The sequence below is a fragment of the Pipra filicauda genome, unplaced genomic scaffold (assembly GCF_003945595.2).
Source record: "Pipra filicauda isolate LSUMZ 115617 unplaced genomic scaffold, ASM394559v2 scaffold973_size55502_pilon, whole genome shotgun sequence".
NCBI lineage: Eukaryota > Metazoa > Chordata > Aves > Passeriformes > Pipridae > Pipra > Pipra filicauda.
The window spans coordinates 1-14,706 of NW_024105168.1; the positions used below are offsets into that span (position 1 = coordinate 1).

General features: G+C 71.9%; 4 protein-coding genes across 7 annotated transcripts; 2 read left to right on the plus strand and 2 right to left on the minus strand.

Annotated features, from left to right (window-relative positions):
- Positions 1–103: 103 nt before the first annotated feature.
- On the minus strand, positions 104–2,361 carry WNT1 (Wnt family member 1). The gene is made up of 4 exons (XM_027727350.2): positions 2,252–2,361; positions 1,727–1,980; positions 1,274–1,539; positions 104–981 (listed from the first exon to the last, which is right to left on the minus strand). Exons 1-4 carry the CDS (start codon positions 2,350–2,352, stop codon positions 493–495), a joined length of 1,110 nt encoding a protein of 369 aa, XP_027583151.2. The 5' UTR covers positions 2,353–2,361; the 3' UTR covers positions 104–492.
- A 2,501-nt stretch (positions 2,362–4,862) lies between these two features.
- ARF3 (ADP ribosylation factor 3) lies at positions 4,863–8,028 on the plus strand. 4 transcript variants are annotated; one of them, XM_027727389.2, is made up of 4 exons: positions 4,863–4,973; positions 6,038–6,217; positions 6,330–6,673; positions 7,013–8,028. In XM_027727389.2, exons 2-4 carry the CDS (start codon positions 6,070–6,072, stop codon positions 7,172–7,174), a joined length of 654 nt encoding a protein of 217 aa, XP_027583190.1. In that variant the 5' UTR covers positions 4,863–4,973; positions 6,038–6,069; the 3' UTR covers positions 7,175–8,028. The 4 variants fall into 4 exon arrangements, with proteins under 4 accessions (XP_027583190.1, XP_027583189.1, XP_027583188.1 ...); XM_027727388.2 differs by lacking the exon at positions 4,863–4,973 and adding an exon at positions 5,078–5,225 and having other exon boundaries at positions 5,999–6,217; XM_027727387.2 differs by lacking the exon at positions 4,863–4,973 and adding an exon at positions 5,078–5,225.
- A 1,469-nt stretch (positions 8,029–9,497) lies between these two features.
- FKBP11 (FKBP prolyl isomerase 11) lies at positions 9,498–11,461 on the plus strand. Its single transcript, XM_027727358.1, has 6 exons — positions 9,498–9,634; positions 10,081–10,146; positions 10,784–10,871; positions 10,959–10,992; positions 11,078–11,148; positions 11,228–11,461. Exons 1-6 carry the CDS (start codon positions 9,518–9,520, stop codon positions 11,443–11,445), a joined length of 594 nt encoding a protein of 197 aa, XP_027583159.1. The 5' UTR covers positions 9,498–9,517; the 3' UTR covers positions 11,446–11,461.
- Positions 11,462–11,635: 174 nt separating this feature from the next.
- CCDC65 (coiled-coil domain containing 65) lies at positions 11,636–14,703 on the minus strand. Its single transcript, XM_027727312.2, has 8 exons — positions 14,487–14,703; positions 13,852–14,019; positions 13,609–13,778; positions 13,349–13,487; positions 13,066–13,263; positions 12,414–12,632; positions 12,176–12,328; positions 11,636–12,074 (listed from the first exon to the last, which is right to left on the minus strand). The coding sequence occupies exons 1-8, from the start codon at positions 14,610–14,612 to the stop codon at positions 11,850–11,852; spliced, it is 1,398 nt and encodes a 465-aa protein (XP_027583113.1). The 5' UTR covers positions 14,613–14,703; the 3' UTR covers positions 11,636–11,849.
- Between the last annotated feature and the right edge of the window lie 3 nt (positions 14,704–14,706).

Below are 14,706 nucleotides of genomic sequence, written 5' to 3' on the forward strand. Positions count from 1 at the left end.
GATGTGGGCAGCAGACCCCACAGTGTGGGGGACATTGGTGTCCCCCCTCCCCAAGCTTGTACCCTCCCTTCCTCAGCCCCCCAGACACGGATCAGGTCAGGACTGATAAAAATATATCCTTTATTCTTCTCTAAAGGCTATCAGTGACACCTGTAACAAAGCATCATTATTATTAATTATTATTAATTATTATTTTCTTTAATTACAAAAAACAGGGCCTGGGGCCAGCGAAGCGGGGAGGGGGCGACGGCGTCGAACCGTCCACAATAAATATTTTATTTACAGCGAGAAGGGGACCCCGTGGAGCCGGGGGGGGGCCGGGAAGGTGCATGGCACCGAGCCCACCCGTGGCAGGACGGGGGTCCCTGGGGGGCACATCCATACCCCCGCCCACGGGCGCCTCCAATCCAGCCGGGCACCCGTCATGGGGGGCGTGTGGCACAGACCCCCTCCGGGGCTGGGCAGGGCGGTCCCGGGGGGCCGGGGGGGGGGTCACAGACACTCGTGCAGCACCTGGGTGTTGGTGCAGTTGAGGCAGCTGACGTGGCAGCACCAGTGGAAGGTGCAGTTGCAGCGCTCGGTGACGCGCTGGGTGCGCGTGCGGTACCCGCGCCCGCAGCACAGCAGCTCGCACCCGTCCAGCCCCGGCGAGGAGCTGTTGCAGAACCTCCCCGCCGTGCCCGCCGTGCCCGTCTTCCCGCTGTAGGTGCAGAAATTGGGGGACTTCTCGAAGTAGACGAGGTCGTGGGGCGAGGGCGGCTTGTGGGCCGGGTTCTCGGGCTCCAGGTGGTGCAGCTCCACCCGCGACGCCCGGTTGCTGCCCTTGTTGCCGTAGATGACGCGGGAGGCGCCGTCGAAGCGATCCTTCAGGACGTCGCCCACGGCGCGGAAGGTGGGCAGCCGCATCCAGCAGGTGCGGACGGTGCAGGAGCCCGACATGCCGTGGCACTTGCACTCCTGGCGCATCTCCGAGAAGACCGTCTGGAAGGGAAGAGGGGGGTTTGGGGCGCTGTGAGCAGCCTGGAGCCCCCCTGCCCACCCCGAGGACCACGGAGCTCCTGCACCCCATTTCCCCACAGCATCGCATCGTGCTCAGCCTCCCAAAGCCAAGTGAGAGACTCTTCTCTGGCAGTTCCCAACCCGCACATGGGGACAGGCTGGGGGGCTTGGTGGCCGTGCCCATCCCAGTGCCCACACCAGTGCTGCCTGAAGCCCCTCAGGGCATGCCCTCACCATGCCCCTGGTGCCCTCACCGTGCCCCTGGTGCCCTCACCATGCGCCCGGCCTCGTTGTTGTGCAGGTTCATGAGGAAACGCAGGTCTCGGCCCTTCTCGCTGGAGTCCACAAACTCCCTCCCGAAGAGGCGCCCGAAGTCGATGTTGTCGCTGCAGCCCCCCCAGTGCCAGTCGGGCCCCCCGGGGCCACGGCGCCGGTAGTCGCAGGTGCAGGACTCGATGGACCCCTCGGAGCACGACCGGGCCACCGAGTGCGTCACGCCGGCGCTGGTGATGGCAAAGATGAACGCCGTCTCCCGGCAGCCTGCGGAGGGGAGCAGGGCCTCAGGGTGCTGCCAGGGTGGGGAGGGGGCACCCAGCAGCACCCCCAACCCTCCACCACGACAGGCTGGTGATGCCCCACGGCAAACCAGGGGCTCTTTGCCGAGCATCCCGGCTCGGGGGTGCACGCAGGGGGTTGGGGGCCCCCCGTGCTGCCCCTGCAGCCTCACCCCGGTTGACGATTTTGCCGAAGATGTTGGGGCCCTGCGAGGTGGGACAGTTCCAGCGGCGGTTGCGGAACTGCCACTTGCACTCCTTGATGGCTGTCTGGAGGCCGGAGCTGACGCTGTGCAGGATGCCGGGGTTCTGCCGGATCAGCTTGCGCTGCTTGCGGCTCAGCAGCTGCAGGCTGGGATCCAGCACCAGCTGCACGTTCTTGGAGTCCGTCAGCAGGTTGGTGGACGAGGCCACGTTGATGATGCCCCTGTGGCACAGGTGGGGACGGTGACCACCAGCGGGGGGGTCCCCGGCATCTCCCTCCTCACCTCAACCTCCCCGGGGACTCCTTGATACTACTGGAGCATCCTCCTCCCCGGGTATCCCCCGCAGGGATCCCACCCCGGGGATCGCAGCCCTGTGTCCCTCCATGTGCCCCATCCCTGGGTACGGGGCAGCTGCTGCTGCGCCGGTGCCAGCCCCTCTTTCCCACTCCACTGCCCCGGTACTGGTACCGGTGCCGGTGCCGTCGGACTCACCACCAGCGCCCGCTGTTGTTCACCGCCAGCGTGTTGGAGAGGGAGGAGAGGGCCAGAGCCCAGAGCGCCCGGCGCGCCAGCCCCAGCGCGGCCGCGCGCATGGCTCCGGCCCCGGGAGCCCCGGCAGAGTGCGCGGGCGAGCGGCCGTCCCGGTATTTATGGTGCCGCGGAGCCCCCGGCCCGGCCGCTACATCCACGCGTGTTTCCGGACGCGCGGGGCGGCTCCGAGATCAGGACGGCCGCGGGGGGACGCGGGGAGCGCCGGGCGGGCGGGCCGGCACCGGCACCGGCACAGGGGTGCAGCCGGTGGCCGGGGCGCGGCGTCGGGGGTGCGGTGCCCGGCGCTCCCTGCCCGGTCCCTGGAGCGCGGCGTCGGGTGCTCCGTGCGCGGTGCCGCCGCTGCAGACCCGGCGCTCGGCAGTCCGGGCGCGGTACCCCGTGTCGGTACCGGTTCTCTGCGGTCCGTTCGCGGGACCCGGTGCCCGGTGCTCGGTGCCGGCGGCTCCCCGGAGAGGCGGCCCGGCTGGACTCGGCTCGGCGCGGCGGGTGCGCAGCGCTCAGCACCCGGGAGCATCTTCCAGCCCCTTCCCTCTTATAGGGGCGGCGCGGAGGGTCCCCGTGGGCCGGTCCCGCCGCGCGGGGCCTCCCCGCGTCCTCGCCCTAACAATGGGGAGCGGCGGAGCCGCGGCACCTCTTACGGGGCGGCGGGAGCGGCGGCGCCGGGGCTGTCCGTCACGGGCCGGATTAGCCCGGCGGGTGGCTGCGCCCCGGCCCCGTGCCCAGAGCCCCCGGCTGCCGTCCCCCGCCCTCCCCGCCGCCCCTCGCACACGCTCTACCGGCACCGGCGGGGGGAGCCCAGCACGACCCGCGGCAGCTCCCGGCACAAGGAGGAGCCGGTTCCGGAATAGCCCAGGACGGCCCGGGACGGCTCCGGGCGTACGGAGGGAGTGGGGAACGGGGATAGCCCGGGATCTCCCGGGACAGCCCGGGGTGCACGGGGAGGTGGAGTGACGGGATCTCCCGGGACAGCCCCGGGCGCACGGGGTAGGCAGAATTCAGGGGCCACCGGCTTTGCGGGGGACAGGACGTGCAGCCCCCCGGGACGTAGGACCACCGGAGCCGCGTTGGTGACGGTGCCGGTCCGGAGCCCCCAGATCCCCCTCCCGTCCCGATCCGTGCCCGGCGCGACAGGGCTGTCCCGGGCTGTCCCGGGCTGTCCTGGCGGCACCCCGCACCCTCGTGAACGTGCCGTGGACACCTACGGAATGCACAACCCACGTGGGGGCGGCACGGCCCCGCACGGCTCCCGCTGCCCCGGGGCGCCCGGTCTGGGCCGGCACCGGGTGTGTCAGAGGGGCGGATGAACAGGGGGGACGGAGGGACTGAGGGAGATAGAAGAATGAAGGGCAGGGGGTGCCCGGACGCAGGGGGGGTGGTCCGGGGCGCCCACGGCCAGGACACGGTCACGCAGGGCCGGTGCTGGTGGCCCGGTCTCGCTTGGGACAAGGCTCTGTCCCCGCTGTCCCCGGGCGGGTGTGAAGTCCCGGGTGCGGAGCCGGGCGGGCCGGGGGGGCTGAGCTGAGCCCCCCGTTGGGGCGGGGCCCGGGGGGTGTAATCCCCCCGCCGCGGTTTCCCCGGACCAGTCATGCGGGGCCGGATTAGCCCCACTCGCCCGTCACGGCCCGGGGCCGCCGCTCATCAGTTCAATTCAGGGACGGACAAAGCCCGGGACGGCGGCGGCGGGGGGCTCGCGCCGGGCACCCCTCGCACCCCCTCCCCCGGCCCGGCAGGGGCCCAGGGCCGCCCCGGGGTCTGATCCAGGACGGCTCTCCCGCCTCCCCCCGCCCCGGTTCCCGGCCGGGCCGGGCCGTGTCCGCGCCCTCCGGCCGCCGCCCCGTCGGGGCTCCCGGGGCTGAGGTCAGCGGCCGCGGGGAGGCCCCGGGGCGCGGCCGAGAGGGCCCTGCCCGGGGTTGTGCCACCAGCGGCGGGGCCCAAACACGGCTCGCGCCTCCCCCGCTACATCCCGGGATTCTCCGGGACCTCCGGCCCCCCCGCACCCCCTGCCCGCTGTCCCGAGGCCCCGTTGCCCCCCATCCCCTCTGCTGCGACCCGACGGCGGCCCGAAGAGCGATGCTCGGGAACCGCCCCCAGCGCCAGGGGTTCGGTGGAGCCGTTCCCGCAGCCGTCGGGGCGGTCGGTGCTGCCGGTGCCCTCAGGGTGGCCGCCGGTACCGGTCCGGGGGCCGGGGCGCCCGTCCCGTCCCGTCGCACCAGGCAGGGGCGGACGGACGGACAACGGGGACATACGGACGTGGAGGGGGACCCGGGGGTCCACCGCACCCGCTGCCAGTCCCTGCCCTGTCCGTGAGCACCGGGACGGCCTCGTTACAGCCGGTACCGGGACGGCGCGGGCGGGCTCAGCCCGGCCCGGGGTTCCCGTATGGGGGGGGAGCATGCCCGGGACCCCCGTGACGTTTTGGGGTCCCCGCCCCCCCGTGAAGCACAGGGCACGCCGGGGTCGGACGGGGTTCTGCCTCTCCCGGTGCGCACGGAGCGGGGGGGGAGCACCGGGACCCCCCCGCTCCCCACCGGCCCATCCCGAACCCCCGGTGCGGGTCCCCCCGAAGTGGAGGGGCTCACGGCGGGGGGTGTGGGCGGAGAACGACACCGGGACCCCCCCTCCGAGCCCCCCCCCGCCCCGCACTGCTGCATCCGTCGCCATGGTAACGCCTCGCGGCTCTCGCGATTGCACCCCCTCCATCCCCCCCGCACCCCCCCCGCCGCTCCCCGCGCGCGCCCCCGGTCCCGGTGCGGGGGGGGGGGTGTGGGTGTGCGGGAAGCGGTGCGGGGCGGCGGGGGGGGGGGCACCGGGCGCTCTCGCGAGATCGGCGCGATCGGGGCCTCCGCTTCCGGCGGCGGGAGCGGTGCAGAGTCAGCGGCGGCGGGGGCGGCACCGGCACCGGCACCGGCACCAGGTGCGGGGGGGGGGCCCGCGCCGCACCGCGGGGGGATGCGGGGCGCGGGCATCGCCGGGGGGCGGGATGGGGGGGACACACACGCGCGCAGGGGGGTCGGCACCGCACCGGCCCCGCGGGGGGGGGGGGGGGCTGCAGCGCGTGCGGGGGTTCCCGGTGCGGCGGGGGGTGCGGAGCCCCGGGAGCGGAGGGGTGGGGAGGGGGGGGGTCGTACCGGGGGAGGGGGGGGTGCGGTGCGGTGCGGCGGGCGGGGGCGGGGGGCGATGCGGCGCGGGGGGGCGGCGCAGTGCGGGGGGGGGACGGTGATTTGGGAGGATGGGGGGTGGTGTGGGATGGGGGGCGAGGTGAATTCGGGGGGTCCCGGGGGCGGGCGGCTGCACACGGATCTGGGGGGGGGGGGCGCTCTGCGGTGCGGGGGGGGCGATGAGGGTCCCCCCGGCGAGGCTGCGGTGATGGGGGGATCATGCGGGGGCTGGAAGTGCAGAGGGGGGGTCGGGGACGGGGGGGCTCTGCTCCCCCCGAGTAGGGGGCGATCTCTGCCTCAGTTTCCCCCTGTGCAGCACCCTGGGCTGTCCCCTTGCAGGGTGGGCCCCCCCTGCTTACAGCCCCCCCATATCGAGCTGCACACAGGGACACCCCCACGGAGTGCGTGACCCACTCCTCAGCCCCTCACTTGGGGTCCCCCAAGCCCTGCATCCCCCGGGACGTGGGGCTCCCCCATCCCCGCAGCCCCCCCCGGAGCACGGGGGATCCCTACAGCCCCCTCCCTGCAGATTTCAGGGCCACCCCCAGCCTGCCCCGTGCCCCCGCAGGATCCGGCCTCGGAGCCAGCGCCGCCGTCACCATGGGCAACATCTTCGGGAACCTGCTGAAGAGCCTGATCGGGAAGAAGGAGATGCGGATCCTGATGGTGGGGCTGGACGCCGCCGGGAAGACCACCATCCTCTACAAGCTCAAACTGGGGGAGATCGTCACCACCATCCCCACCATCGGTGGGTGGGGTTGCGGGGGCACCGAGCGCGGACCCCTCCCCATCAGGGCTCTCCTCCGAGGGGGCTCGTGGCTCCCCGTGCCTCAGTTTCCCTCTGCTGTCGCTGCCCGCAGGGTTCAACGTGGAGACGGTGGAGTACAAGAACATCAGCTTCACCGTGTGGGACGTGGGTGGGCAGGACAAGATCCGGCCCCTCTGGAGGCATTACTTCCAAAACACCCAGGGTGCGTGTCCTGGGGGGGACACGGGGGGGGGGGGACACGGGGGTGAGGGCGGCCGAGGGGGCCCCGCCAGCACCAGGGACCCCAGCAGTGCCCGCTCCTGTCCCCCAGGGCTGATCTTCGTGGTGGACAGCAACGACCGGGAGCGGGTGAACGAGGCGCGGGAGGAGCTGATGCGGATGCTGGCGGAGGATGAGCTGCGGGACGCCGTCCTGCTCGTCTTTGCCAACAAGCAGGTGGGTCTGGGGGCGGGCAGGGCCCCCGTGGCAGGGCTGAGACCGTCCCCAGGGCGTCAGGGCTGTACCAGGAGTGTGCCCATCCCCGGGGTGTCAGGGCTGGTATCTGGGTGGCTGTTCCAGGAGCCCATTCCCAGGGTGTCAGGGCTGGTATCCCGCCCCTGCTGTAGCAGGACTGTGCCCATGCCCGTGGTACCAAGGCTGGTGTCAAAGAGACCCCACGGCAGGACCACGTCCATCCCCGTGGCATCAGGGCTGGTGCCAGCCCCCATGGCAGGGCCGTGCCCACCCCCGCGGTGTGATGGCCAGCACGTGATGCCCCTCCCTGTGCCCCCCCAGGACCTGCCCAACGCCATGAACGCGGCGGAGATCACGGACAAGCTGGGGCTGCACTCCCTGCGCCACCGTAACTGGTACATCCAGGCCACCTGTGCCACCAGCGGGGACGGGCTCTACGAGGGCCTCGACTGGCTCGCCAACCAGCTCAAGAACAAAAAGTGAGGGGGGGCCACCCCGTGCCCCCCCCCGGCCCCCCCCCCGGGGCCACGCCAGGGCCCCCCCGGCCGCCCCCTCCCCGCCCCGGCTGGGTTTTGCTTTCTTCTGGCACCGGTTGCTGTGGGGTTTTTCGCCTTTTTTGGGGTCCCCCTGGTTCCCCTCGGATCTCGTGTGTGCGTGCGTGGAATTAGAGCTCTATATAACGCCCGGGGGGGCGGGGGCAGAGCCCCAGGAGAGGAGGGGGGGATGGGGGCTGGGAGAGTCCCCTTGGCGCTGCCCTGACCGGGGGGGGGCCAGGGACACCCCGTCCCCATGCATGTCCCTGCACCCCTCGCCTTCCTCTGGACCAAATGTGGGGGCAGCGGGGCCGTGGGGGGGATTTGGGACCATACACCCCCCTCCTCCCTCCCAGCACCCCCTCCTGGCCCTGAGTGCCCCCCCCCGGGGGTCCCACACGTCCCCGGCCCCCCCCCCATGTCACTTCGAGGCAGGTCTCCTCCCCGCAGCGCGACCCTAATGGAGGGGGGGGGGACGCGAGGCTGCCGGGACCCCCACGGTCCCCCTGGCCGTGCCCCCCCCTCACCCGGCCGCCTGTCCCCACCCCCTCCATGCCAGCATAGTGATTGTATGTCCCTGCCCCTCACAGACAGACGGTGTCCCCCCCTCCCGTGCTGTCCCCCCCCTCCCCCAGCACCGTATTTATACCCCCGGTCTGTGCTTGGTGTGACGTGTCGCTGCGGCTCTGCCCCGTCCGGGGACGTGTGTTCTCGCCCCCCCTCCCCGACCCCCCCCCCCCACGCCTGAGACGGTGGGTGACCCCCTCCCAACCCCCCCCTTGGATATTAAACATGTTTTATGTAGCGCTGCCCTCGGCTCTTCTTCCGCAGCCCCCCCGGCGCGGGGGTCCCGCGGAGGGGACGGTGATGGACAGCCCCGGGCTGCCTTTAATTAGAAAGAGCTTAACGGGGCGAGGGGGTGGGGGGGGCTGGCAGGGGGCGAGGGGGGCCCCCCCCTCCTTCCCAGGCTCATCTTTAGGGGAATATTGGATGAAATGGCAAATCCCATTAGTGCTAATCCCAGCTGGGGCGTGGGGACGGTGCCAGCGCCGGCCTGGGCGCGAGTGGGGGCTCGGTCCCCCCCGTGTCACCCCCCAGCCCTGTGTCACACCCCCCCCCCCCGTAAGTCAAGGGGGGGCTGAGTCGCATCTGGAGCCAGCGCTGCCATCCCCATCCCTGTGTCCCCTCTGGGCTGCTGGCTGGGGGGCTGCTCTTGGCTGCGATGATGACACGGGGGGGTCAGACTGGGGGGGTCCGGGGCTCCCCGGTGGGTGGGAGCCGCAGAGGTGACACCGGGGGGCTGCAGTGGCAGTGACCGGGGCTCCCCGGTGGGGGGGGCAGCGGAGCCGGCACCGGCGCGTTCCCACCGGCCGGACCGAGGGCTTTGTGCGGCGGGGGCTGACCCGGCGCCCCTAATCCCATTAGCGCCCCGGGCCCCGCCGCCAGCCCGGCTTCCCCACCTCTCGGCAACCGGGGCTGGTATGTGGGTGCGCCGGTGGGGCCGGCGTGCCGATGCCGTCGTCCGGGAGCTGCACCGGGGCCACCACCGGCGTCAACGGGGCCACCGTCCGGGAGCTGTACCGGGGCCAGTGCCACGACTGCTGGCAACGGGGCCGTCACTGCTGGCACGGGGCGAGGGATCCGCGTGCCGGTGTGACCCCCTCAAACCGGGGGGACTCTGCGGGCTGGGGACCCCCAGGCACAGGGACGGCGATGTTTGGGGCAAATTCGGTCCCACCGGGCCCTAATCGAACCCCCGGGTCCCCCGCTCGGGCTCGGCTTCTCTTGTTGGGCACGGCCGGGAGCTGGAAGGGACGCTGGGGTGCCAGGAGAAGGGATGCTCTGCACCCGCCGGGGGCTGGGGGGGGTCCCGGTGGGCGCCGGTTTCCCCGGGCGGTGCTGCCGCCTGCTGGCACCGGCGGCGACGGGACACCGGGAGCTGTACCCGGGGAACGCGTCCCCCGGTCCCGAACCCCTCCCGGGCCCCCACCCGGACCTCCACCATGACGCCCCCCGGGACAGTGCCCGGGCAGAGGGGGACCTCGGTGCCGGCCGGGCTGGGTGGCACCCGGTGGCACCGGCTGGCACCGGAGCGCACGCGTGGCACCGGGCACCGACAGAGCGGCCAGTCCCGGGGACCCCCCCTGTCCCTCGACCCCGCCGGGGCCCGGGGGCAGCCGCGGGTGCCCGTCCCGGGGCCGGTCCCGGGGCGGGGGGCGGTCCCGGGGGCGGGGCCCGGGGCGGGAAGGGCGGTCCCGGTGCCGGTCCCGGTTCCTCCGCCGCCAGCCCGGCCATGCCGTCCCCCGCCGCGCTGCTGCTCCTGGCGCTGCTGCTGCCGCCGCCGCCGCTCGCCCGCGCCGCCGAGAGCGAAACCGAAACCGGCGCCCGGGAGCTGCGGCTGGAGACCATTGTGAGCACGGGGAAGGGGCGGGAGGACCGGGAGGCACCGGGGACCCCCGCGGCCCCTTCGGGCGGGGAACTGGGACCGGCGGGGCACCGGCGGGACGCTGGCGGAGGACGGAGGCACCGGCGGGGAACGGAGCACCCGCGGGACGTTGTTGCTCGGGGGGCACCGGAGAGCCCGGCCTGGGCACGGGGGGCGGGGGGGCACAGCGTACCGGGAGGACCGGGCTGCGGAATGAGTGCGAGCCGGGGGGCACCGGGAGGACCGGACTGCCGCGGGGGGGCACGGGGAGGACCGGGCTGCGGGGAGGAACACGGCGCGCCGGGAGGACGGGGGAGCCGGGGGGAGAGTCCGGTTCGCGGAGCGCTCGGGGGACACGTGGGCACGGGGGCTGCGGGGACCCCGAGGCGAGGGGGCCACGTCCCGGCTCCCAGTGACCCCCCCCGTTGCAGGTGGCCCCCCCCGAGGGCTGCACGGAGCTGTCGGCGCCGGGGGACACGGTGCACATCCACTACACGGTGCGGGCGGGCGGCGGGAGGAACACGTCAGCACTGCGCTCCCGCGGGCGGGGCGGGGGGCACCGGCACGAGGGGGGGGGGCTCGGCCGGCACCGGGGCGGTACCGGGGGTGGTACCGGGGTGGACACTGGGGTGGCACCGTGGCGGTACCGGAGTGAGTGTAGGAGTGGCACCGGGGTGGGCATGGGGACGGCACTAGGGTGGGCATGGGGGCGACGCCAGAGTGGCACTGGAACTGGGATGGGGACGGCCCCAGGATGGGCTCTGGTTGGCACCTGGACTGGCACAGGGGTAGCACTGGGGTGGGCTCTGGGGGAACACCTGGGAAGGCACAGGGGTGGCACTGGGGCTGGCGTGGGAGAACCCGAGTATGGGCATGGTTGGCACTGGGATCAGCCCGAGGATTGCCCTGAGAATGGCCTTGGCACTGCAAGCGGTGGGGATGTCCCCAGGATGGCACGGGGGGTGGCACAGTGGGGGACACCGGAACTGGGATCAGCACAGGGATGGCACAAGGCGGGCACTGGGATCAGCACCAGAGCAGGAGTGGGATGATACTGGGCCCCGCATGGAGAAAGCACTGGGGCCGCATCCCCAGGGGTGACCCCGGCCGTGACTGTGTCCGTGTGTCCCGCAGGGCACCCTGGAGGACGGGCGGATCATTGACTCCTCCCTGAGCCGGGACCCGCTCCAGGTGGAGCTGGGCAAGCGCCAAGTGATCCCCGGTGAGTGGGGGCTGAGGGGACCGGGGTGGGGGTGAGGGGTACCCAGGCCCCCAGGCCCCGCTCACCCCTCTCCCCACTCTCCTGCAGGCCTGGAGCAGAGTCTGCTGGACATGTGTGTGGGGTAAGCGGGGATGGGGGGCACGGGGGTGGGCAGCATCCCCCCGCCGTGTCCCCCCCACGTGGCACCGACGGTCTCCCCGTGGCAGGGAGAAGCGCAGAGCCATCATCCCCCCTCACCTGGCCTACGGCAAGCGGGGCTCCCCCCCCACCATCCCAGGTCAGTGCAGCCCTGGGGGTCCCCGTGGGGTCCCCCCCGAGCCGCCGTGGCCCCCGCTCAGGCCGTGCCCCCCTCGCAGGTGACGCGGTGCTGCGGTTTGAGGTGGAGCTGGTGGGGCTGTCCCGGGCCAGTTACTGGCAGAAGGTGGTGAACGAGGTGGTGCCGCTGCTGTGCCTGGGGCTGGTGCCGGCGCTGCTGGGGCTCATCGGGTTCCACCTGTACCGCAAGGCCAGCAGCCCCAAGCTCTCCAAGAAAAAGCTGAAGGAGGAGAAGAGGAACAAAGCCAAAAAGAAATAAAACCTTCCCCTCGGCATCTGTGGCTGCTCTGACCGCGACAGTGGTGGGGATGGAGCAGTGGGAAGGGGCTGTGCACCCCCCCAGCTCCCTGCCTGCTCCAGGGCCTTGGTGGGTCACATCAGACCTGAGTGGAAGGTAACAGAGACCCCCCCCCGCTCAGTGAATCCCAGAAATAAGACCCTGGAGCACATTTTTGGGCAGTTTTGCTCTTTTATGGCATCTCCAGGCAGTGACAAGTCCCTGGTGTCCCCAAGCACCAGGCAGGTCCCTGGTTTGCCCGTGGGGGTCTCAGCTGGAGCCGGCAGAGCCAAGGACAGGGTCTGGGGGGGTGACCCCTCCCTGGAGGCTCTCGGGGTGTGCTGTGTCCTGATGTCCCCGAGCGTGGCCCCACCCCAGCTCGGGGCTCATTTCTGGGGACGTGGCTCTTGCTTGGTGGCGAGGAGGGGGTCGAGGTCTTTGAGCACCTTCCGGCTGACTGAGACCCCCGCCAGGTACTGCTGGAGCAGCTCCCGCAGGTGCCGGTTCCTGTTTGCCAGGGCTGCCCGTGTTCGCTCCAGCACCTTCTCCTCCAGCTTCGCCTTGTTGAACCGCTGCCAGAACCGCTCCAGCCCCACGTAGTCCTGCGCGGCCTGGGGGGAGGCAGGGACGAGAGCTGGGGGGTCCTCGGGGCCGGATCCCGACCCTTGTTCCCTGTGGGCACATCCAGGACCCCCGGGCAGTGCCTCCTCACCTGTGCCAGGGGCTCCACGGGGGTCTCCTCCAGGACTCTGCGGGCGTCCTGCAGCTCCCCCTCGGCCAGCGAGGAGGGGTAGAAGGGCAGCACCTTCTCCTCCTCCGTCTCCAGCCTGCGGCACATCTCGGCCAGGCGCAGGATGCGCTGGGCCTGGGGGGGGGGTAACACGGGGAAGGGCAGGTGGGAGGGCACACCGGGACACCGGGATGTCCCCCCTCGGCACTGCCGGGCTCACCTTCTCCACCACCCGCAGCAGCGCCTTGAGGGCGGCCCCGCTCTGGCAGCTGAGCGTGGCCAGGTCGGCGCGAGCCGCGGCCACCGCCCGGGTCACCTCCTTGCGGAGCTCCTGGAGCTGCCGCAGGGCCTCTTCCTTCCCCTCCCGGGCCCGCTGGATCTGCTCCTCGCTCTCCCGGGCGTGAGCCACGATCTGGGCCCTGGTGGCCGCCACCGTGTCCTGGTGGAACAGGGGGTTGGGTGCCGGGGAAAATTCCCTCGTGGGAAGGCTGGTGGGGCACTGGAGTGGGCTGGTCAGGGCAGTGGTGGATGTGCTGTCCCCTGGGAGTGTTCAGATAACGGCTGGAGGTGGCACTTGGGGACGTGGTTCAGTGGTGGCCTTGGTAGTGTTGGGTTGATGGTTGGACTCGATGGTCTCAGAGGCTTTTCCAGCCTTAACGATTCCATGATTTTATGAGCCACAGCTCAGGTGCTGCAGCACAAGCTCTTTGGGAGGCCCCTACTTAGCCCAGCCCGTTGTCACCTCCCGGTTAATGGCTGGACTCGATGGCCTTGGAGGCTTTTCCAACCTCAACAGCTCCGTGCTTCCATGGGAAGCGAGCAGTGGGCAGGGGTGTCCCTGCTCCCACAGCCACCCAGCTCCCTGCCAAAACCTGGAGCTTCTGCAGCTTCTGCGACTGCTCCTCGATCTCCCGGGAGCTCCTCTCGCACTTCCTCAGCAGCTCCTTGAACTCGGCCATCTTGTGCTCCGTGGCCTCGTTGTAGCTCTGCCGGGCCTTCTGGATCTGCTTCCACAGCCCCTCCAGCCTCCCCACCAGCTGCAGGCGGCTGTACTGCTGCTCCTGCCAGCTCTGGGGACACACAGGGGGTGACCTGCCGCCCCCAGACCTCCCTCCCCACCTCTAAAACCCCCTGGTCGCTCCCTCCTGCCCCTGCCTTGCTTTTGATGTCGTCCCGGGCGCTCTGGAAGCCCAGCGTGGCCTCGTGGTCGGTCCTGGCGTGGTCCTGCTCCGTGGCCAGCGCCATGTCCTCCAGACACCAGCTTTCCCACTCCTGCTGCTTCAGGATGGTCCTCCTGCAGGGCCACACAGGGGGGTACAGGGGTTCCCTCCCCGGCAGAGGCTCAGCCTCACCCTGGGACACCCCCCGGGCGCCACTGCTGCCCCGTCCCCCTTCTCCCCCCAGAAATCCCGCACCTCTCAGCCTCAAACTCTGCCTTCAGGGCGCCCACCTGGGCGGCAAACCCCTCCTCCAGGTAGCCCAGGCGGCAGCGCTGGAGCTGCAGCAGCTGGTCCGTGAGGCTCAGGTGGCTGCGCAGGGCTCGGCTCTGCTGCTCCTCCGCCTCCTCCAGCTCCCTCAGCAGCGCCTGGGGAGTTTAGGGGGGGGGGTCACAAGCGTCCCCTGCGGCCCCCCCCCGGCCCCGCCGGCCCCGCAGCCACCTCGATGACGGCGTCCTTGCAGTCCATGACCTGCGAGAAGGTCTGGCTGAGGGTCTCGATGTCCCCGCGCAGCTCCTGGTCCTTGGCGTGCCGCAGCGCCGAGCGCCAGAGCGTCCGCAGCTTGTGGAGCCCCCCCGTGCTGAGCTGCTGCTCCCGGGACAGCTTGTCCTGCGGGGGGGGGGGGAGGTGTGGCAGGGGGGCTGCCCACCCGGCGTGATGGGGGTATGGGCTGGGGGAAGGTGGTTTGGGGAGCTTGGAGTGGGAGTGGGTGGCAGGTCTGGAGATGGGGGTGAGCTGGGGGGAAACGGGCTTAGGGGAGCTTGGAGGGGGAGATGGGGGTGGGCAGGGGGCGATGGGGGGGCTGGGAAGGGTGTGGTGGGGAGATTGGAATGAGCCTGGGGATCTCTGGAGGGAGAGATGGAGATGGGTGGGGGGAAAACGGGCCTGGAGGGTCCTGGAGGGGGAGATGGGAGTGGGCAAGGGGCGATGGGGGGCTGGGGAAAGAGATGGGGGCAAGCTCGGGGGGGCTGGAGATGGGGTTGAGCAGGGGAAAAGGGGGCTGGGGGATCCCTGGAGGGGTCCTGGAGGTTTGGGGGGGGTTGCAGTGGGGGCATCGCTGCGGTGGGGTCCCGGACCTGCAGGAAGCGGGTGAGCAGCTCCCGCCTGGTCTTGGCCGCCTCCTCCTCGGCCAGCGCTTGGCTCTGCAGCAGCAGCAGCTCGGCCTCGGCCGCCCCGGGGGCGCCGGGACGGGCCCCCGCCATGGCTGGACCTGGGATCCGTTGGTAGGGGTGGGGGGACGCTCGGGGGGGGCTCAGTGATGGCCCCTCCAGGGCCCACCCAGGCCCGTTTCCCCCT